Source organism: Mastigoproctus giganteus, chromosome 10, assembly GCF_048544385.1.
Source record: "Mastigoproctus giganteus isolate SK-2022 chromosome 10, ASM4854438v1, whole genome shotgun sequence".
Classification (NCBI taxonomy): domain Eukaryota; kingdom Metazoa; phylum Arthropoda; class Arachnida; order Uropygi; family Thelyphonidae; genus Mastigoproctus; species Mastigoproctus giganteus.
The window spans coordinates 101,872,081-101,896,373 of NC_143584.1; the positions used below are offsets into that span (position 1 = coordinate 101,872,081).

At 37.6% G+C, this 24,293-nt stretch overlaps 1 protein-coding gene across 1 annotated transcript in view; it reads left to right on the forward strand.

Moving 5' to 3' along the window:
* Positions 1-24,293, forward strand: part of CenB1A (Centaurin beta 1A) — an 806,494-nt gene that overhangs the window by 686,799 nt on the left and 95,402 nt on the right. The window contains exon 20 of the mRNA XM_090384002.1: positions 14,607-14,724. Within this exon, the coding sequence (XP_090240128.1) occupies positions 14,607-14,724 (118 nt within the window). The remainder of the gene's footprint in view (positions 1-14,606; positions 14,725-24,293) is intronic.

A 24,293-nucleotide genomic window follows, 5' to 3' on the forward strand; every position in this document is an offset into this window, starting at 1 on the left:
AGACTTTTGTGGATTTATTGGATGATTGTTTTCTGCAGCAGCATGTTCGAGAGGCAACAAGAGAGGGTAATACTCTTGATCTGGTAATCAGCAGTGATCATTCGTGTATTAAGAATTTGCAGATAAAGGAACCACGAGGTGGCAGTGATCACAGTGTACTGATGTGGGATTTACATAAAGATATAATTACCATCAGGGGTAACGAAAAGGGTTTTTGCTTCCGTAAAGGTGAGTACAGTGGTCTCAGACAGTTTTTAAATTCTGTACAGTGGGATTAACTGATGATGTTACCAACAGCAAATTCTAAGTGGGAAGCATTCAAGGAATTAATCGTGGAAGCTACTAAAAGTTTCATACCTATTAAGAAATGTTGTTCAAGTTTTAGGCCTAAATGGTTATCAAATGAACTAATGAGACTCGTGACAGAGGAGAAAAATGGTATAAATTATTAGGCAACACAGAAGCCTATGGCAGATATAAGCTAGTCTGTGATCAAGTCACAAAGGAGGTTAGGCAGGTGAAGGCGGATTACAAGAAATCTTTTGCAAAGGATGCTAAGAATAATAGCAAGGATTTTTTTACTTATATAAACTCTAAAAGGAAGGGGATGAATCTGATTGGTTGACTTGATATCGATGGTTCGACTGTTGAAGATCCAGCTCAGAGAGCAAACAAACTGAATGAGTATTTTGCATCTACATTCACACATGAGGGGTTATTAAGGTTTCAAAATGGCAGAAGGTTATCAAATTGTAGCAGGGTGCTTAATGATTTTGTAATAACTGAGAGCGAGGTGGAGGGGAAATTGTTGAAGTTAAACATACAAAAGGCACCTGGGGTGTATGGGGTCTATCCACTTATATTAAAGGAGGCAACAGGGGAAGTAAGCAAACCCTTAGCCATAATTATGAGAGCATCCTTGGACTCGGGGGAGGTTCCCACGGACTAGAGATGTGGAAATATATCAACAATTCACAAAGGGGGGATTGAAGGCTGACACGAGTAATTACAGACCAGTTAGTTTAACTTCTGTTCCAGGTAAAATAATGGAGTCACTGGTTAAAGTTGCATTGCAGGATCATCTAGACAAGACTGTAGCAATAATTCAGACAGCATGGATTTGTTAAGGGAAAGTCTTGTCTGACAAATTTGATAGGATATTATGATGTGGTTACAAAGGAACTGGATGCTGGATGCAAAAAATAATTTTCATATCATATACTTGGATTTCAGGAAAGCTTTTGCACTGTTGTGCATGGAAGACTACTGTACAAATTTGAGTAGAATGGTATTAAGGGTAAGTTGCTACAATGGATAAAAGGATGGTTGAGTGGGAGAAGACAGAGGGTAGTAATCAGGTGCTGCTCTTCGTGGACTAATGTTATTAGTGGAGTCACACAGGGTTCGGTGTTGGGTCCACTGTTGTTTTGTATATTTATCAATGATATTGATGAAGATATATCAGGCTTAGTATCGAAGTTTGCAGATGATACAAAGGTTGGCATGGTTGTTAATGACAGTAATGGCAGTGTGCTACTGCACAACAGGATCTAGAAAATTTAGGCAGATGGGCTAAGAAGTGGCAACTGAAGTTTAACCTTGACAAATGCAAAGTACTGCATATGGGTAGAAGTAACCCCAGAGGAAATGTGCCAACTGTGTGGTACTATACTTAAGGTGGTAGAAAATGAAAAAGACGGGTGTAATTGTGCAGTCAGATATGAAGTTTTCTAAGCAATGCAGACAGGCTGCCAGGGCAGTTCATGGGGTTTTGTCAATGATATATAGGAATTTTGCTGTCAGGGAAAAGGAGGTGATTGTTCCTCTGTATAAGGCAATGGTCAGGCCACGCCTTGAGTACTGCATATAGATCTGGAGGACTCATTTTAGGAAGGATGTAGATTTGCTTGAGCATGTACAGAGAAGGGCAACAAGATTGGTGTAGGGAATGAAGGGATCCTCTTACCAAGAGAGGCTTAAGTTCTGCAAATTGCAGTGGCTGGAGACTAGGCACCTGCGCGGTGATCTGATTGTGGTATATAAGGCCTTGAATGGGTTGAGCACGCTGAATTCTGATGGGATCTTTCCACTTGTTCAGAAAACGAACCTAAGGGGGCATAAATTCAAATTAAGAAAAGACAGATGTAGAATAGATGTGTGGAAATTTGCCTTTAGCCAGCGGGTGGTTAATTGCTGGAACAAACTTCCATCTGTCATTGTGGAATTTGATAGGTTAAATAAATTTAAGGAATAACTGGACAAACATTTACAGGGAATGGTTGTGTGAATATTTTTTTTTTTTTTTGGCTGATGCTGCATAAGCTCATACACTTGCTTTCTTGCATCACATGCCACTACTACTATCGCTGCTAATGCTACAAACTCAGGATCACCATGGAGCATCTTTCACTCTTTGTGTGTAATATATTTGTCCATTGGAGTAAAGATCAACTTCCCTAGATGCCTTTACAAAAATATGTACTTCCTATAGTGCAGAGAACCAAGGCAGGATTCAAGTATATACATATAGATTCGAATTGATGCTGATGCTGTTTTTCCATCTTTTCAATCCCTCTGTATCCCTTCAGAGGAAGGGATACAGAGATTGAAAAGATTAATTCTGCCTACATCCAATTTAATGACCGTGTCATTAAATTGGATGTAGGCAGAATTAAGGAACGTGACTTTTTTTTTTCCTAATCTTATCTGATCTGCTTTGACTATCTTGCTGTGGCTACCCTGGCACACTGATGATTAACTCTTACTGCAGTTACATTATATTAATAACAAAATTAGTGTATTCCAATGGCAAACAAAAGAAAGAAAGCAATTCTTTGCTGGATTCCCCTTGCTTGCTGATGGAATACCGTTTAATGATTATTTTGACAGAGATGCATGAAATCCAACTGAAACATTAAATTCAGATGTTAAAAATAATGCCATATATAGATATTAGGGCTGCTTTTTTTGATAAAAGCATTACAATTTGGGCAAAAGTACGGTGAGATCAACCAAGCAACAAACTTTAGAGAACCAAGGGCTTTACATGTGAAATTCCAGTTCACACTCAAAAAATAAAAATATATAAATGAAAGCTTGTCTTTTCCCGGTTACTGATGGAATACATTTTCCTTAAACAGAGTCATTTGCTTTCCAGTTAAAACCTTCCAATGTGCATTTCTATCCAGAGTCAGCTTACTTTCAGATGTACTAGAAATGCCTCCAAGTATCATATCCTAAATATATATATGCTCTGGTGTGTGTGTGTGTGTGTGTGTGTGTGTGTGTGTGTGTGTGTGTGTGTGTGTGTGTGTGTGTGTGTGTGTGTGTGTGTGTGGACACATATCCCAATTAGCTCAAACTAGGAAAACAAACAACAGTGATACTACAGCCAATCAATTTTATGGATCTTGATATTACTATAAAAATCTGCAAAGCTACTATCAACCTGTACAACAAATATGATGCATTTAATTTTTAAAGTAGTCAACCTCACACAGTGGTATTCAAATATATCTAAACGAGTGCATGCCAATGTTATATTAGCACAATGCATCAGGATAGCAACTATCTGCAGCAATAAGGAAATGACCATCAATAACATCAGGATGCTATATAAAAAACTGATAAATAACCTTTTTCCTCCAGCATATATCTGCTACCACTTCGGTAAAGCCCTCAACATTGTCAGACATAGAAAACTATTGCCAACCATATTAATATAGATAATATAATCAGCCATAATTGAAGTCATTACCCCTTAACTACCAGGTTTGTAAATAATATATATATATATATATAAGGCCTCTTTGGCGTGTTAGAACTTAGAAAACTTGTACACACCAATTGGCCAATTACAGTGTATTAACTCTGTATATATTTATACATACTTTAATTAGTTAAGCATGTTATCATTTTTACACATGACTGACCTTAAATACATGAGGAACATACTCCCAGACATTCTGTAGTTCAGGGTCCTAACCTCAGGAACATGTTTGCAACCCCGGACTACCCGAGCCCATCTATTTATCTCTATCTCATTAATCTCTCAGCTTTCCTCCATTTCTCCATTTTCCTTCTTGTGGGCCATTAGTTTTACGAATGCAATATTCGAGATGCTACCTACCTATTCCTTTACCCAACCTATTTTTCGCTTTACAAAGTTTTAGCCTCTGTTCACTGCTGCTTTGTAAGCTATTATAATTCTTAACTATCCTGGGCAGTTTTTTCGATATGTATTTAATTGCACTCATCATGACAAATATTCATACATCCTTTAATCATTTCCATCATCATTCCTCAACAAGTGCAACATTGCCATTTTTTTTTAATCTCTGACACCAGGCACTGCTAGTATGCAACGCACACAAATATACACTTGGATGGTGCATCTCAGCAATTTTCAATGTTCAATATGCTCTATTTATAATTATAATTATTGGCATAACTTATTAGGTCCTATTCTTACCACAAAATTCAAAATCGTCCATAACGTGTTCAATAGCATAAAGAATGTGTCGGAGACAGAAGCAAAAGTATTGCTTCTTTCCCATAATTTCGGTAGATGACCTCTGACAAAGACATGGAAATTATGAGTAACACCGCAATATGATCTTATTTTACCTCCATATTATTTTAGTTGCCTTATCCTATCTTATTTTGTCACTTTATCCTATCGTATATCACTGCATTTCTTATTCATTTTTTCTAGTTCACATCTTATGTATACCATAGGTTCCATAGTAACAGACTTCTACTTCACAATTTCTATATACCACCATTTATACATTAGGATTGTATTATGGTTGTATAGATACATTTGCTTAAGCAGTGTCCCTGATCCATAATACCTACCGATGAGTCAAAACACTATGACCACCTACCTAATATGATGATGGTCCTCCACATGTAGCCAAAACAGTACCCAGCGAGGCATGGACGCTACAAGATTTCTAAATGTGTCTTGTGGTATCTGGTACCAACACGTAACCAGCAGATCTTTTAACTCCTGTAAGGTCCGTGGTTGACACACCGCAGATCAGAGTTGCTGTTCCAGCACAAACCACAGATGCTCGATGGGATTGATGTCTGGGGAATTTGGAGGTCAGGGCAATGCCTGGAAGTCATCCTCGTGTTCTGCAAACCAGTCTCGAACAATCTGGGTGGTGTGGCATGTCGCATTATCCTGCTGAAATACTGCACTGCCAGAGGGGAAGACCATTCCCATGAAAGGGTATACGTGGTCAGCAATGATGTTTAGGTAGGTAGCAGACGCCAGAGTGCCCAGCACATGGATGACTGAACCCAGGGTATCCCAGCAGAATGTCACCCAAAGTATGACACCACCGTCATCGGCTTGATTTCGTCCAAGGTGCATCCAGATGCCATCACTTCCCCAAGTAAATGACACACACATACCCGGCCATCTATATTGTGCAACAGGAAACGTGATTCATCAGACCAGACGACCTTCTTCCAATCACTCAAAGTCCACTTTTGATGCTTGCATGCCCATTGTAGGTGCTGTCGCCGGTGAACTGTGGTTAGCATGGGCACTCAGAGCAGTCTGCGGCTACACAGTCCCATTTTCAGCAAGGTTCGATTTACTGTGTGTTGTGACACATTACTCCTATCACGAGGATTCCAATTATGCGAGTTGTGCCACAATCTCCCTTCTGTTGCCACGTACCATCCAGGAGAGCCTTCGCTCACCTCGAGCATCAAGAGCCATGGTCATCCAACACCTCGCCGGTGGTTCATAGGTTCTAACTCCTCTGACCACTTTTGGTAGGTACTAACCACGGCTGACCATAAGCACCCCACCAGCCGTGCCATTTCAGATATGAGCTGACCCAGTTGTCTGGCCATTACAATTTGGCCTTTGTCAAACTCACTTAAGTCTGCTGCTTTTCCCATCTGAAGAACAAGAGTAACACTGATTAATGTAGCTCACTATCAGGTGTTTTTTATACCATGTCCCAAGCTGTGCACGTGCCGTAGTTCACCTGCAGTTGCTTCGATTTGCATAACGACTCACTGGTCATAATGTTTTCACTCGTAGGGATGTGTGTGTGTGTGTGTGTGTGTGTGTGTGTGTGTGTGTGTGTGTGTGTGTGTGTGTGTGTGTGTGTGTGTGTGTGTGTGTGTGTGTGTGTGTGTGAACTTAAAGCTATGAACTTAAGTACATTTCAGCCCTTGTGTCTTAAACTTTCTGTACTACCTCCTTGGCTACCCAATGTATAGAAACACGAAAAAGATGTGCAAAAAACTCTTGCTCTTTTATAAAGTCCAATATTAACTACATACCTTTATATATTTGTATGAGAGAAACATACAAAAATATAAATGTCTTACACTCATGAAACATTTGCATTTCATTTTATTTTCATTTATTTAAAATACACAGTGTATTTTAAACTGTGGGATTTATTTATGTTTTCCTCCGATTTTGTTAGATATATGCTCAAAAATTATTGACTGCTCTAAAATGGAGTGTAGAATATAGAAATGTTTGCAGACTTTTGAAGATTGTAAAATGGACAACTGAAAGTCTGCAAACATCATCATCATGCATCATTCCAGATGATGATGTTTTATAGGATTAAATTTCTAATTTCCAGCAGTATATATAAGCAAACTGGCAGCCTGAGATCTAAATTTGCTAATTATTGGGTGATTTTCTGAAGCCCATTTCACCAAAGATAGCCGCAGAATACTGCTGGTGCTCGATAATAATAGTAATAGAGTAATGTGATGCAAGAAAGCAAGTGTATAAGCTTATGTAACATCAGCCAAAAAAAAAAAAAAAAATTCACACAACCATTCCCTCTAAATGTCCAGTTCCTCCTTGAATTTATTTAAGCTAGCAACTTCCACAACGACAGATGGAAGTTTGTTCCAGCAATAATTAACCACCCGCTGGCTAAAGGCAAATTTCCGCACATCTATTCTACAACTGTCTTTCCTCAGTTTGAATTTATGCCTTCTTAGGTTCGTAATCTGAGCAAATGGAAAAAACCCATCAGAATTCAGAGTGTCCAACCCATTCAAGGCCTTATACACCTCAATCAGATCACCTCGCAGGTGCCTAGTCTCCAGCCACTGCAATTTGCAGAACTTAAGCCTCTCTTGGTAAGAGGATCTCTTCATTTCCCTCACCAATCTTGTTCCCCTTCTTGCACCATCAAGCAAATCTGTATCCTTCCTAAAATGAGGCCTCCAGGTCCTGACCTTATACAAAGCAATAATCATCTTCTTTTCCCTGCTAGCAAAATTCCTGTATATCATTGACAAACCCCATGACCTGCTCTTGCAGCCTGACTGCATTGCTTAGAAAACTTCATATCTGACTGCACAGTTACTGGCGCTTCTGTAGCCAGGTGGGAAGGAGCAGCAGTATGTAACACACGCTTCTAAATTAGACCGGGGTTCGAGCCCATCACCACCACCAAATACGGAGGATGCGGAAAGGTCAGGGAATGACCACCGCATATTCTCGGAGCAATATGGCCTTAGTTGCTAATTCTCCTAAAAACCAAAATAACATAGCATAACAGCACAATTACTCCCAGGTCTTTTTCATTTTCTACCACCCTAAGTGTAGTACTACACAGTTGGTATGTTCCTCTGGGGTTACTTCTACCCATATGCAGTACTTTGCATTTGTCAATGTTAAACCTAACAACCCTGGCAACCTTTGTATCATTTGCAAACTTTGACACTAAGCCTGATATAACCTTCATCAATATCATTGATAAACATACAAAACAACAGTGGGCCCAACACCGAACCCTGAGGAACTCCACTAATAACATTAGTCCACAAAGATCAGCGCCTATTTATTATCACCCTTTGTCTTCTCCCGCTCAACCAACCTTTTATCCATTGTAGCAACTTACCCTTAATACCATTCTGCTCCAATTTGTACAGTAGTCTTCCATGTACAACAGTGTCAAAAGCTTTCCTGAAATCCAAGTATATGATATCAAAATTATTTTTTGCATACAGTTCCTTTGTAACCACATCATAGTATCCAATCAGATTTGTGAGACAAGACTTTCCCTTAACAAACCCATGCTGTGTCTGAATTATTGCTGCAGCCTTGTCTAGATGATCCTGCAATGCATCTTTAACCAGTGAATCCATTATTTTACTTGGAACAGAAGTTAAACTAACTGGTGTGTAATTACTCGTGTCACCCTTCGATCCCCCTTTGTGAATTGGAGATACATTGGGACATCTCCAGCCCGTGTAGACCCCCCCCCCCAAGTCCAAGGATATTCTCGTACTTATGGCTAAGGGTTTGCTTAGTTCCTTTGCTGTCTCCTTTAATATAACTGGATAGATCCCATCCACTCCATGTGCCTTTCTTATGTTTAACTTCAACAATTTCTCCTCCACTCTGCTACAATTTGCAACCTTCTGGCATTTTCAAACCTTAATAACTCCTCATGTGTGAATGTAGATGCAGAATACTCATTTAGTTTGTTTGCTATCTGAGCTGGATCATCAACAGTCGAACCATCGATATCAAGTGGACCAATCTGATTCATCCCCTTTCTTTTAGAGTTTATATAAGTAAAGAAATTCTTGCTGTTTTTTTTTAGCATTCTTTGCCAAAGATTTCTGGTAATCTGCCTTCATTTGCCTAATCTCCTTTGTGACTTGATTACAGACTAGCTTATATCTGCAATAGGCTTCTCTGTTGCTTGATAATTTATATGCATCCCTGCATTTTTCTTCTCTGCCACGAGTGTCATTAGTTCATTTGACAACCATTTAGGCCTAAACCTTGAACAATGTTTCTTAATAGGTATGAAACAAAGGCTTAGAATACCAAGATTCCGAATACTGGGATCCTGGTCTTTTTTTTTTTTTTTTTTCCAATATTCAAATACTGGTATGGACACAAAAATACCAGTTTTTTGGTACTAATATAAAAAATAATTATGTGATTTTATAACCACAAACCAAAAATTATAAATATATACAAAAATTATAAATATGAAAGTTTTACTGCAGCAGAATTTGGGAAATAATTTGTAATGCAATTAGATTCCATGACCCATTGGAGCAGTTTATTATCCATGCTTGAAAGTTTTTTTGAGTTGAGATATTGTATGCAGAAAGCTTTAATTTATTTAGATTCAAGTATTTATTTCTGTGAGGAAGAATTTAATTTATTATTTGTGGCTATATCTATATTAATACCTAGAAAGATAGTGATAGATGCACTATGCCACAAAGAAGCAAATCTTTTAACTGCAGATGCTGCCAAAAAAAAACTTTTATGAGAACTCTTGGCAATCAAAATTCTGAAACAGCTAGAGAATTGCATACGGCATTGAAACCCCATACTTCACAGAAGCGTACAAATTTATTACAATTTCTTCAGTATTTGCAAAGCGGGACACAATACAATAGCAAATTATTTTGTATTAGTAATGGTCATGTGGTGCAAGGAAGCCTAAGGCTTATGTTGCACCAGGAGAAAAAAAAAAAAAAAAAAGAGTAAAATTATAATAAAATAAAATAAATAATAAAAGAAAAGCAAATAGGCAACCTATGCATTTCCCTCCTCCCATCCAGCTGACCTTTGAATTTTCCCAGCCACTCATTTAAGTAACATATTCCAGTAATTTCTAACTCACTGGCTAAAATAAAACTTTCTGCAATCCAGTCTAAACTATTTCCCCCCTCCCATAACTTTAATTTATGGCCCCTAGTTCTAGAATCATTTATAACTATGAAAATTTTGTCCTAATTCAACCCATTCACAATTCTCGGAGAACTTCATGTCTGACCGTATCGTAACTCCCAACTCTCTTTCCTCCAGTGCTGACTTTAGTTAAACTTCACCAAGTGTAAAAGTTATTTTGGGGTTGCTGTTCCTGAGGTGTAAGTCCTTGCATTTTGCTGAATTAAAGCATAGCTGCCACTTTTCTGACCATCCAGAAGTCTATCTAGGTCACTCTGAAGAAGCTGTGCTTGGCAGTGATCATTAGCTACTCTACCAATCTGTACATCACCTGCAAGTTTAGACATCATGCTCTTCATCCCTTCATGGATGTTATTTAAGATAATCAAAAATAACAGTTGTCTCAATAATGATCCTTGGGGATCATTATTGAGATAATGATTATGTTACCACTTCTTGCATTAACCCAATCTGAGGAATAACCATTTATCAAAACCCTCTGCCTGGTGCTCTCAAGCCAGCCTGCTATCCATCTAAGGATTTTCCCTGTGATTTTATCCTGTTCCAGCTTATAAATTAACTTCTCATCTCTGACTGAATCAAGTGCTTTGCTGAAATCTAAAAAAAAACAATGTAGAAATTATTCCCTAAATCTTGCTCATGAGTGACCCTGTGAAAATAGCTAAGCAGAATTAGTTGAACCCGATTGTCCCTTTACAAAACCGTAAATGATATGTGCTGTATATCATTCAGAATTTCATTTCTATCTAAATGATCTTGAATTTCACCCATGATCATTGCCTCCATGATTTTCCCTACTACTGAAGTTAGACTGACCAGTCGGTATTTTCCCACTACACTCTTAGAACCGCCCTTATGTATTGCCGATACATTGGCACCAAACCAACGGAATTTCTCCTGAGTCCAGTGATGCTCTCATAATTAGCCTTAGTGGTGTAATGCACTCACTTGCCATCTCCCTTAAAATTATAGGGTATATGTCATCAATGCAGGAGCCTTACTCGCTTATAGGTGTGAAAGTTTTTTTATAAAATAATCATGAAATTTCAATATCATTAATTACATATTTTTCCACTTCACTCCCATATGTTCCCATTGACATAAAGGGTTTTTCTTTTGTAAATATCGATGCAAAGTAACTGTTGAGTTCACCTGCAACATCTTTTGGGGCTAATGCTATCCCATGCAATTACATATGGGTCCAATCTGATTTGTCCTCTTCTTTGCATTATATATGTGAATAATTCCTTAACTGCACCCTTTGCTCTCTTCTTTATTCCTTATCCTGACTCTTTGCTTTCTGCCAGACTCAGTAAAGATAATATAGTGAAAATTATACTTCGCTTAATAAAACGTCTTTCTCCTTCAGAAAATGATAAACCTTGGAAGACCAACATGGGACAAAACATCAGTGTTCCGAAAATTCTTTCCAAAATAAGAAATTGCCCCACTCTAATGAGATTTTAAAAGATAAACTTGAATGGGAAATTCATGAAATACTTTTTAAATATTACTTCTAAAAAAGTTCAAAGCCTAGAATATACAGACTGAGATTGTCTACGACTATCTCAGTACAATAGCACCATCCAGCATAGAATCCGAAAGAACGTTTTCTGCCACTAATCAAATATGTACCAAAATTAGATCCAGTTTAAATGATAACACTATATGCTTATGTTTCTTAAGAGCTCACTTTATTCAGACAGATAGTACGGATGCGTAAACATAACTAAACTTTGCAATATCAATATATATTTTTTTTGTTATTAGAATAACTGTATTTTTAATAATTTTTTTCAGAATATTTTTTATTCCAATAAAAGTTTATTTAAAACATGAATTCAAGTAATTACATTACTTATTTTTTCCTTACTTTATTGCACCTAATTGTCATCAAAATTTATTGAGAAAAATGTTTGTTTTTGGAATACCAGTATCCCAGTTTCATAAATTAAAAATACCGAAATACCGGTATTAAGATTTTGAATGGTAATGTAAGCCTTATATGAAATGTCTAATATATTCTGTGATTAAGATTTCAGACTTCTTAATGGATTAAGAAGTCTGAAAAATTCCAGATGTATTACTTAACAATAATCTATTATATAGTATACTATACTATACTATGTTTGTTCATGATATTGGCCTTGAGTTCTGCATCTGAAAAGTTTCAACCAGGAATCAAGTTTGGGATGTTAAACAGAATTTAACAAGTTAAATTTAAAATTTGAAGTTAAATAATTGATGCACTCGTGCAAGTGACTAACTGGCATTGTAAATCAAGATATTATAAAACAATTTAACAATAATACCCAATAATAACTTACTTATTTCCTTTCATTGTTTCCAGTACTAATATGTGTCGATACTAACAGCAGTTGAAAACCTTAAGGCTGAAACATATTAATAGCTTGCAAACTTCCAGATGAGTTATATTTAAGTTATACACTCATGAGCCTAAACATTACTACCTAAAAATGTATTGGGCCGCCTTTCCCATGATAACTGCATGCACCCAGCATGGCATCAACTCCATAAGACTGTGGAAGGTATCCTGGACAGAAGGACATCCCAGTGACTGGAGTGAGGCTCTCTGTTCCTCACTCCAGTGACTGACGATTGTAGTGTTCTACTGCATGGGGCATCTCCGTAGCCAGGTGGGAAGGAGCAGCAGTGCGTAGCAGACGCTTCTTGATTAGACCGGGGTTCGAGCCCGTCACCACCAAATACGGAAGATGCGGAAAGGTCAGGAAATGACCGCCGCATATCCCGGAGCAATATGGCCTTAGTTGCTAATGCTCCTAAAAACCAAATAACTAACTAACTAACTAACTACTGCATTGCACAAATGTTGGGATCGATGTTGGAGGAATTTGACAGCCAGGGCAGCACACAAAATGCTTCACATGGTCCTTGAACCATTCTTACACAATGCAGGCCTTGTGACAGGGTGTTGTCTTGTTGAAAGAATCTGGTTCCATCTGAATACACTGTCCCCTTGTTGGGCAAAACTTGGTTTGAAACAATGCTGAAGTAGGATCTGGTAGTGGTGTAGTGTGTTAAATGGGGATGATAACCATCTCATGGCCTGTTTTCATCCAACTGTTCACCTGCTCACTGTTCTATCAGCATGATGGAGCACTGCTCACCCATCTATCAGCATGGTGGAGCTAGAACCTTGATTTGTCAGACTAGGCAACTCTTTTCCAGTCATTCAGTGTCCAGGAATGGTGCTTCTGTGCCCACTGCAGGCAGAATTGTTGATGACAGTCAGTCGGCATGGGCACATGAACAGGTCACATACTCCATAGGCCTATCCACAAGAGCATCCGCTGGATGGTGTGCTCAGAGGCTGTTTTCTGTGCGTCACGGTTGTAGTCTACCATTAATTGAGCAATCATGAGCCATCTGTTGTTCCTGGGCAGAATGTGCTAACCACTGTTTTCCTTGACTGTCAACCAATGATAGTCTCCCTGTCCCTAGTGGTACGCCATCAGTATACTATTGACTCTGTGAGACTGGAGAAGGCATTCTCAGGTATCCTGGACCCACTGGGCAGAAAAATGTCCTGGTGTTTGGCAATAGAGCGAGGCTGTAACGTGGTCTGATGAATGCTGCATTCCATTGCATCCCACAGTAGTGTGCTGGGATTGATGTTGAGAGGAATTTGATGGGCAGGGGAGCACACAAAATGCTTGAATATGATCCTCTGACCATTCCTGCACAATGTGCAGCTTGTGACAAAGGGTGTTGTCTTGATGAAAGAGTCTAGTGCCATCTGGATGCGCATTCATTATGTAAAGCAAAACTTGGTCTGAAACAGTGGCGAGGTAGGAGCCAGTGGCATTGAAGGTGTGTTCAACAAGAACGAGGGTACCAAGTAAATGAGAGGACATCACTGGGTCCCCTTGTTCCTGTTGAACACACCCTCAATGTTCCTGTTGAAAACATCCCCAGATCATGATACCACCACTACTGTCCTGTTTTCATCCAGTTGTGCAGTCTGGTTGCAGCCATTTTCTTTCTGGTCATCAAATATGCATCCATTCATCAGCATAATGGAGCTGAAACCTTGATTAATCAGACACCAGACAACTCTTTTCCAGTCGTGCAATCTCCAAGAACGATGCTCCCATACCCACTGCAGGCTGAGGTTTTGATGGTGAATGGTCAACATTTCCCTGTGCACTCTGGTGAGGAATCACGAGCTGTCCCAGGCAGTTTCTGAGATGCTGGCCCCTTCCTAGTGCAGCAAATCATTTCCCATTTGAACTCCATCAGGTCATTTCATTTCCCTATTGCATAGGGGAATGTGCTGCTTAGTGACATTACTCCTAGCTGTTGTGGGGTACAAGTTATCATGGAGACAAGGGTTGGTCATAATGTTTTGGCTCATGCATGTATATAATCAGATTTAGCCATGAGGAACAGAATAAGCATTTCCATTTTTATATGTTTAATGCATTTTTCTAATATCATCTGTTCTGTTATCTGTTAAGTATCCATTCAGTCTTTTCAGCTCTTTAATCCATGCCCTATTGGTGATTGCCAGGAATGGCTAGAACTATATTATTAAGCTTCTTTTTTTTTCCCTGTCAGAGGTAAGTAATCAAATACTAGAAAGTATGGTCAGTATTACCAACTTATTTTTCTTATAATTCATTGATTATTTCTTACCTGAATGGTTGGTTTATTATTTTTTTAACAAAGGAATTGTTCCTTTTTTTTGCCAATGAAAGAAGCAGTTTTTTGTTATTTTCATATAGTAAGTGTTCATGAGGGATCAAATTACTATATTTTAAGGTAATTTTCCAAAGAATCGCTAATATCATTCTTTCAGCAAATAAATAATAATAGTAATTTTGAATACATATGAATTATACAGGGCTGCTAGTGCTCATAATGTTCCAGTTATGTCGGAAGCATTGGCATATGGAGCAGATCCTAATTGGTGCAATCTTGAAGACAGTGGAAAATTTCCCCTTCATCAAACTGTATCTAGTGTAAGTAGTTCATAGAATCGCTTACTAATTACTATTTTTAAATTAAGATTCTTTGTTTCTTTTTATTATATGGAAACAGTTTTCTTCACTTTTCAGAACACATCGAAACATAAGGCTTTTTTCAGTGAATGCCACATGAAAACAATACAATAAAAATCAGCAAAAACTTATTAAAATTTATTTCAATTAAGATAATTTATTAAACATTTAATAAAACTATGAAATAAAAAATATTAAAAATATGAGAGAATTAATAACTGTAATTTTATATACAGTAAAACATTTATTTGAAATTCAAGATATTGTAAAATTTTGAATTACCTAAATTTCAAAAATAGTAAACATCAAACATCCTAAACATATTTGGCTGCCATTTGGAAATTAAAAGTACTAATAACAAACAAATTTGATAAATTTGTTTATTACAGAATATTAAAAGTAGATGCCTTAAATTTTTACGCACAGAATCAAACCTTGACAAAATTGTTCACACTGATTTTAGATGATATACAACATTTTAATTCACTCGTAATAAAAATTTAATTATAATTTTAATAAAACTTTAATATTTTCTATGATTTTTAACTTAATCTTTATACAGCAAATTAAATATTAAATATCTAATATATTTATAGCAGATATTAAAATTATTTAACAAGTGTACCAGTGATACTAATATGTTCACAAATATCTATGAGCACTACGTGGCCAATCATGTACTGGAGACAGTGTTGGCAGATGCAAGAATTTGGCTACTAGTTTATTACTATTAATAGTGGCAGATGATGCAAGAAAGCAAGCTTATAAAGCATCAGCCAAAAAAAAAAAAAAAAATCTCATTTCACACAACCCACTTCCACAACAATGGATGGAAGCTTGTTTCACCAATCAACTCTCCGTAGGCTGAAGGCAAACTTTCACACATCTATTCTGCAACTATCTTTCCTCACTTTGAATTTATGCCTCCTCATGTGCCTAGTCTGAACAAGAGCAAGAATCCCATCAGCATTCAGTTTGCTCAAGTCATTCAAAGCCTTAAACATCTCAGTCAGATCACCTCACAGGTGATTAGTCTCCAAATGCTACAATTTGCAGAACTGAAGTGTTTCTTGATAAGCCCCTCACAAATTCATCACCATTCTCAGAATTCTACATCCTTCCTTAAATTAGCCTCCAGACCTGTATGCAGTATTCAAGATGTGACCTAACCATTGCCTTATACAGTGAGATAATCACCTTCTTATCACTGCTAACAAAATTTTTGTCTATCATTGACAAAACCCCATGAGCTGTCCTGGCAGGCTGTCTGCATCGCTCAGAGAACTTCATATCTGACTGCACAATTACCCCCAGGTCTTTTTCATTTTCCACTACCCTGAGTGTAGTATCACACAATTGGTACATTTCTCTGGGGTTAGTGCTACCCATATGCAGTACTTTGCATCTGTCAATGTTAAACTTCAATTGCCATTTTTCAGCCCATCTGCCTAATTTTTCTATATCTTGTTGCAGCAGCATACCTTCATTACTGTTAATTACCCTGCCAACCTTTGTATCATCTACAAACCTAGACATAAACCTGGTATACTCTCATCAGTATCTTTAATAAATACAGAAAACAGCAATTAGCCCAGCATTGAACAATATGGGGCTCCATTAACAATGTTAGCCCACAAAGAAGAGTGTCTATTGATAACCACTCTCTGTCTTCTCCCACTCAACCATCCCTATGTTGCGCACTATGGCCATAAATGCCAATGCACCTAAAAAATCCCTAAACAAACAAACTAACTCTATATCCATAGCAGCAACTTTTCCTTAATGCCGCATTGCTCCAATTTGTACCGCAGTGTTTTATGTGCAACAGTATCAGAAGCTTTCCTGAAATCTAAGTATATAATATCAAAATTATTTTGCATCCAGTTCCTTTGTCACTGCATCATAGTATCCAACCATATTGATTAGACAAGATCTCTTCTTAACAACCCATGCTGTGTTTTAATTATAATTCTCTCCTCTCTAGATGGTCCTGCATTTCTTCTTTAACCAGTAACTCCATTATATTCCATGGAACAGAAATTAGATTAAAAGGTCTGTAATTATTCATATCATCCTTTGATCATCATTTGTGAATTGGGGATACATTCCCACATCTCGAGTCCACACCTCCCCTGAATCCAAAGATACACGCATAATTATATGGTAATGGTTTGCTTACCTCTTTTGCTGCCTAACCTTATTATGATTGAATATATCCCGTCTTACCCCAGGTGACTTTTTTATATTTAACTTCAACAATTTCTCTTCCACTTTCCCCTCAGTTATCAGAAAATCATTCACCTCCCTGTTAGAGCTTGATAAATTTCTGTCATCTGCCTCCCTAAAACATTCCTCCTTCTGAGTGTAGATGCAAAATACCCATTCAGCCTCTCAGCAGCCTGAGCAGGTTTATCAAGAGTTAAACCATCAACAGCAAGTGAACCAATCTGATTCACCCCTTTCCTTCTACTGTTAACATAAGTAAGACAATTGTCAGTGTCAGCAGATTAGTAGCAGAATCAGACCAAAAAAAATTATCCTCCTAGAAAATAAGTTTTTTGCTTGAATCAGTGAGAAAGTAAATTAAATGTCCTTAGCAAGCAACCCATAGATTTTCCGCCGTATCCTCCTGATTCATTTTACCCTAATCAGTATCGTTTTTTTTTTTGTTTGTTTGTTTCCCCCCTCCTAATAGAATTTCCGTTTTCTTTCATACCAAAGCAAAAATAAAAATGGAACACTTGAGAAGAAAGCAGTTCTTTGTCATAGAGTTAGCGTTTTAGGTAGAAAATAATCTCTTCAGGATTTTGAAGATAAATCAGTTAGGAGAGAATAAAATCTTTTTCTGATCTGAAAGAGGCTGCCAATATAACTTCTGAACTAATAAAAAGATATTGTGGCCTATGAAGGAACTATATAAAAAAAAATGCCACTATGTTAATTTTGTTTCCAGATTAGATACAAAGCTGGTTGTTTTATATGAGATTGAAAATAAAAAGTTAGTTTTAAGCTGAGCATTTAATTTTAAGGTGGCTGCCAGTCAAGTCCAGAAAGTTAGTTTCCTTCAGAAGTTATAATGCCAATATATTCTGTATGTGCTGATATAATTATCTTACCTTGTAAATAGTGTATACAAAAAATATATCTTTCTTTAAATTTAAACTTATTCAGGTGTGACCTTCCCCCCCCCCCTTTTTATAAGAAATATTCATTCCTTGATATAAGGTTAAAAGGGTGCAAATCTGGGAAAAGAAAATTGTAAAATCTTAAATGAATGACTATCCTATTTTATATGGGTCTTCAAATAGTGTTGACCCAAGAATATTTTAAGTTAGTACTAGTTCAAAGACAGTAGAGCCTGCATAAAAATATTTGGTGAAATCAACAGAATTTGGAAAAAGGAATGCATAAGATTAATTAGCAAACTTGCATATTTCAAATAACTTATTAAAATGGGGTCTGGTTTATCAAATGCTCTTGGAGATGTTCGAAACATAGATATCTTATCTTGTTTTACAATCTGGGCTTTCTGTCAGAACTTTTACTGTAGATGGTGGAGATTATACCATCCAGAACTTAACTTTCTGGATGATGTAGACATTTACAGAATATGGGCCAATGGCCATAGGATCATTTGATTTTAGTAATAAAACAATGTCTTCAAGACAAAAAAGTGAAGCAGTTCAAGAAAAAAAATGCTATAGCAGTTCTCTTCTGGAGGGGTTTTATAAAAAAATTAAGGGCCATTACACATTTTTAAAAGTTCCTTGCTACTATCTAAAGACCGGATGAAAGTATACAACACTCTTTTAATCATTTAACTTTTTCAACAAAAAAGAAACAGTTTAATATAGATAAGTCAGAAAAATCATTCATTGAGTGACTGATCTTCCATTAATTTGTCAAAACTAATGAAGATATGTATGTGTGTGTGTATACACGCCGTTGGATGGCTCCAACAATTTTGTCTATCTTCACTATATTTTGCAGGCAAAATTAACTCGTGCTGGCCTATAAAGCATATGTGTATGTTATTGTACTGTAGTGTGTTGTTCTGTCAGGTCACTTCTCCAGCAGGGAGCAGCCACCACATGGGCAAATGCAACCTGTTTCCCGTCCCTGACACATGGAGCTGGGCCTGGGTCTATTAATTCTTTCTGTTCTATCAGTCACTATGATCCTGAACCCACAGTGGATGTGCAAGACTAGAGGGTCCAAGCAATCCCACTCCCAGGCTGTCCAAGCCTGGAGTGCAAAAAAAAAAAAAAAAAAAAAAAAAAAAACACCCTGCAAGTTGAAGGGAAAAGAAAACAAAAAAAAAAAAAAAATACCACCAGCAAGATCCTCGATCGACTACTAACCAAACAGAAAGAGAATGCCATATTCTTCCAGTGCCAAATAATAGTTTACATTACTCAAATAATTAACTTAATTACCCTGTGCTAATTCAGATAGCACAGGCTTCAATTGATGTCTCCACTCAGTATAAATTGGACAACTGTACAAAAAATGATGCCAAGTTTCCTCCGCTTTGCAAAAACAAAATGGATCTGATTTTAATCCAAAATAATATATTAAAAAGTAAGAGATTGCCTCAATCTTTTTCGTGGAATGCTTCCAGTCAATTCTCTCCCATATGCGACAAATAAAATAAGATGAAAAAAGGCGAAAAAAACAAATTAATGAATTCCCTCACTCATAGAGATACGACCAAATCTGATGCGCAACGGAATTGAAAGTCGACAGCCCCAATCCGACCTCAAAACACATCAAACCACTGCGGCAAGACCATGAGTGCAAAGAAGACATTGTGTCAGAATAAATAGTGAAAACTGCTTCCGATAATAAATAATTAAAATCACAATTAAAAAGATTTTTTTTTTTTTTTTTTTTATGTGAACCCCAAACACGAGAGGTATTAGAACCTATAGTACTTAGTACCGTGCTTGGGTTGGAGGTTGAGCAGACGAAAGAAGATATTTGTTGACATTGGACTTGAACTTCTGTAGACTAATTTTCAAGAAATACGTGTGAAGGAAGGTTGTTCCAGAAAACAGCAGTTGAATGAATAAACAAGGAAGATGAAAAGTTGGTTCTTCTGAGTTTGAATTTGAACAGTAAATGTACATTGGCTGGTGGTAGCACGTGTTCGGACTGTTTTGAAAGAGAGAGAGAGTGGGAATTATAGAAACCAATTCAGAAGAACAATGCCCATGGAAGTATCTGTTGAAGAGGCATGCAGCAGAAGCAGTACATCTATGAGACAGCAAGTGGAGAGACTCTGTTAGAGATGAATCATTAATTAACCTAACTGCCCTCTTCTGAACAGAATCAAGAAGCCTGGGAGAGGTTTTGGGGGCACCATCTAAGATGTGGGAGCAATATTCCATGGTAGGGCAGATTTGTGATTTGTACAGAGTGAACAGCTGTTTGGAAGAAGAGTAACGCTGAGAGTAAAAAAGAAAATCAAGTTTTTTTAGATGCAGAGAAAGCAATATTTGTAATGTACTTGTGCCAAGAGAGATTAGAAGTCTGAGTAATCCCCAAAAGAGATATCATTTTGCCTAGAAATCAGAGTTTCACCTAAGATAAGCATAGGAGCAGAAGATTCCTTTTTCAAGATATAAGACACGACTCAATTTTAGAAGAATTGAAATCAACTAAGTTGTCTTTGCCCCACTGGAGAATTACCTGGAGATTGGCATTTAAGGAATTGATAGCAGATTTTTGAGAAGTTGAAGCTGATTGAGTAGGGCAAGGTTTCTCAAAATGGAAAGTGGAATGCAATGTGCTATCATCGGCAAAACTATGGATACGATTTCCAGTCAATGGAAGAAGGTCATTAATATACAAAAGGAAAAGAGTGGGGGAAAGAACTGAACCTTGGGGGACACCAGCATTAGTGGAGAAGATAGAAGACAGAGAGCCATCTACCATCACCCTCAGTGAGCAATAAGAGAGAAAACTGGATAACCAATTACAAAAAACAGTTGGCAAACCATAAGATGGAGATTGTTTAGAAGACCTTTATACCAAACACGATCGAAAGCCTTTGAGATGTTAAGAGCAACTGCTTGTGTTTCACCGAACTTTTCCATTGAATTTGTCCATAAATGGGTAACATAAGCCAGAATATCACAGTGGATCGACACTGATGGAATCCATACTGGCGATCGTTGATCAGATGGAAGGTTTCAAATTAAACAGATTAAAAGTTACGATTTGGATGAATACTCAAATTAAACGAAATGCACAGCATTTCCCGTCCTTAAGCAGATCACGCTTTTCGTTTATCATCGTGTTCTCAGGATGGGAAATATCACGATGTGTTTTAATATCTTTCTTTATTTAACTCTGTATTTAACTCTGAAATATAGAGGGATTATTTATATTGGCACATGCGCAAAAAAGACCAAAAATCTGAAATTAGATAAGGCTGTCCCACATTGATAGAATTTTCGTGTAGTTTCATTTCAAGTGTTTCAACGATCAATAATTTTATGTAATTGTGTTGTATATTTAAAATTACCACTTCATTGAATAGGAATACGTGACCATCATTCACAGGACGAAAGGCCAACTCCGCCGCATTTGCACATGTCCTGCGGACGGAAGCAGCATGTTGCTTGACACGTAAATCTAACATGCAACGTATGAGGTATGAGGTATGAGGTATATTGAGGGTCTAGCGGCTCCTGGGATTTCTCCCATCTCCGCGAATGTTCTATGTATCGGTGACAGTACCCTGTCAAAGCCAGAGATTTAGAAGTGTGTGGGTCATGAGTAGTGTTATATGTTGTGCCCATTGTTTATCCGGCTTATTGGCCGCCAGGCCCCTAATGGGACCAGACGTTGTCCATACCTCGCCACGTGGAGGCTAGCCGGGTGTTACCATTGAGTCAATTGTACTCTGGCAGGTCCTGCCACTTACTTTCCTGGGATTTTAGTGGCTAGGACCTAAAATAAAATTGGAACGACCGCGGTTGATTTTAAATCACTTACATTAAAGCACTAATATGGGGTTTGACGCTGAAAGCCTGTTTCTGAAGTGCCTAAAAGGTTGGGCGAAATTTTTTGGTGTATTTGGACGTGTAGGGCTATACGCTGTGCAAGAAAAAGTGCTGGGAGGGGAGAATGAAGGCTGGTGGGTGAAATAGGAAGAAGAGGGTCGATAGGGTAGGTGACCCCCAATTTTTTCAGTGAGGCATGCCCATGCCCCACCAGAGGGAAGAAATGGTGTGGCAGGGAAGAGAGGCGACAGCAAGCCGTCACCTCCCTCCCCTGCCGGGTGTGGGAGTAAAAGAATTGCACTGCACAAGAGAGTGCAGAGCATAGAGCCAATATGGCTCCGTTGAGGCAGCAACTTGGAGTTTCTCTATCTTCGTTGGTCTTCTCTGTCATTGGTAGCCATATTTTTCCTCAGCTATGAACACTGGTCAGGTCCATTGTTGGTCTGTTAGCTATGGCTGTGGTTCTCTTCATCATGGGAAGATCCGCAGCTCCATGGGGTTATTCTTGCGATCGCTGGTTTTAAATGATTAGTAGTAAGCAGGTTCCTGGGCGAGGTTCTCCTTGAGTCCTCTCCACGCATGTTCTGTGTTTTTTTTGTTTTTTTTTTTATCTTCTGTAGATGGCTATCAATGTTTTACGCCTACCAAATAGTTTTTGGACATATTCCTTTAGCTCCCTGTATTCCTCAAGTGAGTCCAATAGATGTGATTCCAAGTTCTTGGGGAGGTAGTGTATTGCAGTGATCAGTCTGCACCTGAGGTCCTCATAATGGGTGCAATCATACATAATGTGCTCCCAGCACTCAAGCTCCCCACAGGCACATCTCGGATCCACCTCAATCCCCAGCGCTGCCAGCTTGGCTGTAAAGGCCCCATAAACCCAGTTTTCCCGTACGCCCTATTGTATCATACAAAAATTAAGTGTTTCCACACTTAGCTGCTCACTTATACAACACCATTAAACCATTTAGACAGTTGATTAGGTTTGGCATAAAAAATTATGACACTTTATTTAATAGTATTAAAGACATTACGCTTGGCATTCATGATAAATCATTTTCATTAGATGTTACCTCTTTGTACACTAATGTAAATGTGGGCTATGCTCTTAATGTAGTTTGGGAACTGTTAAACAAAGATTCTATCATGATAAATCACACTAAATTACCCAAAAAAGAAATTTTTAAATTAATCAAACTTCTTCTTGGAGCTAACTATTTCGCGTTTAAAGAGACTATATACAAATAGGTTTTCGGTGATCCTATGTCCATTGGCCCATATTCTGTAAATGTCCACATATTAGAAAGTTAAGTTCTGGATGGTATAATCTCCACCATCTTCAGTAAAAAAGTATAGGAACATTGTATGTCCTCGCTTTCAGCTCTTTTAATTGGACTATGGAAATAAAATCACACTTACGATATGCAATTAAGGTTTTGTTGTATTGGTTTACTAAATTTGTGAATACAGACAGGTCTATAACTCTGTAAGTAGAATTGTCCGATATAATAGAATCCAATTTTCTAAAATAGTCTGTTTTATCCATAATAACTACAGTGTCCCCTTTATCTGCTCTTTGGATAACAATATCTTTGCTCCCTCTAAGACTACGCAATGCTGTAATTTCATTCATATTAAGTATGAGTACCCAAAGAGTTTTGGAGTTATTGATTACCTGATTAACCTGCTGAACCAATAAGTCTTTTTGTGGAATGTTGCGGAGACCACATCCAAAGTCTATCACAAATTGTTTCTTGGGGAGTTTACGAAGAGGTAAATTAAAGTTCAGACCCTTCGAAAGGAGAGAAATCTGATCCTCAGATAACGCATATGAAGACAAATTAGTAACTTGTTTATATGTCGCCTTATTATGCGTATGATGTGGGGAAGAACACATGTAAGCTGGATCTGTGTTATGTCTAAAAATAGTGGACATATTCTGTGTGCATGAGCGTCTGTTGCATGAACACAAGCACGGGTTATTGGTGGGTATATTGCATCTGTATAAGGGGAGTCGATCTCGAAATGAAACTGTTAGTAAAGCATTTAACTTAAGCGAGTGCCTATTTTTTAAGTCGATAGCCAATGCGTCCTGCCTTAATTCTATAAAGCATTTTAACACGGTCCAATCATTAGAATGTAAATATTTTTTTTGTTTTATCATGAAGTGCAGTCACCTGAGAATAATAACACCTCTTCATCGCAAAACGAGAATTTAAGGTGAGTTTAATAATTTGGTGCGACTTAACAAAAGCCAGTTCTCTAATACCAGGAAACCTATGATTAAGATTAACTCGCAAATTTAGGCATAATATTTTCATGGAAGGAATATTTCTGTGTCAATTTGATGTAATTTTGCACCATATTATACAAAAAATCTCTCATAGTCAAACTTAGATTATGTATGTATTATGTCTATAGACTGTTGAGAGAGAAAGAGAGAGAGAGAGAGAGAGAGCGGAATTAAGGGCAAAGTCAACGGGGAAAGATATTCAAATTATTATCATTATTATTATTATT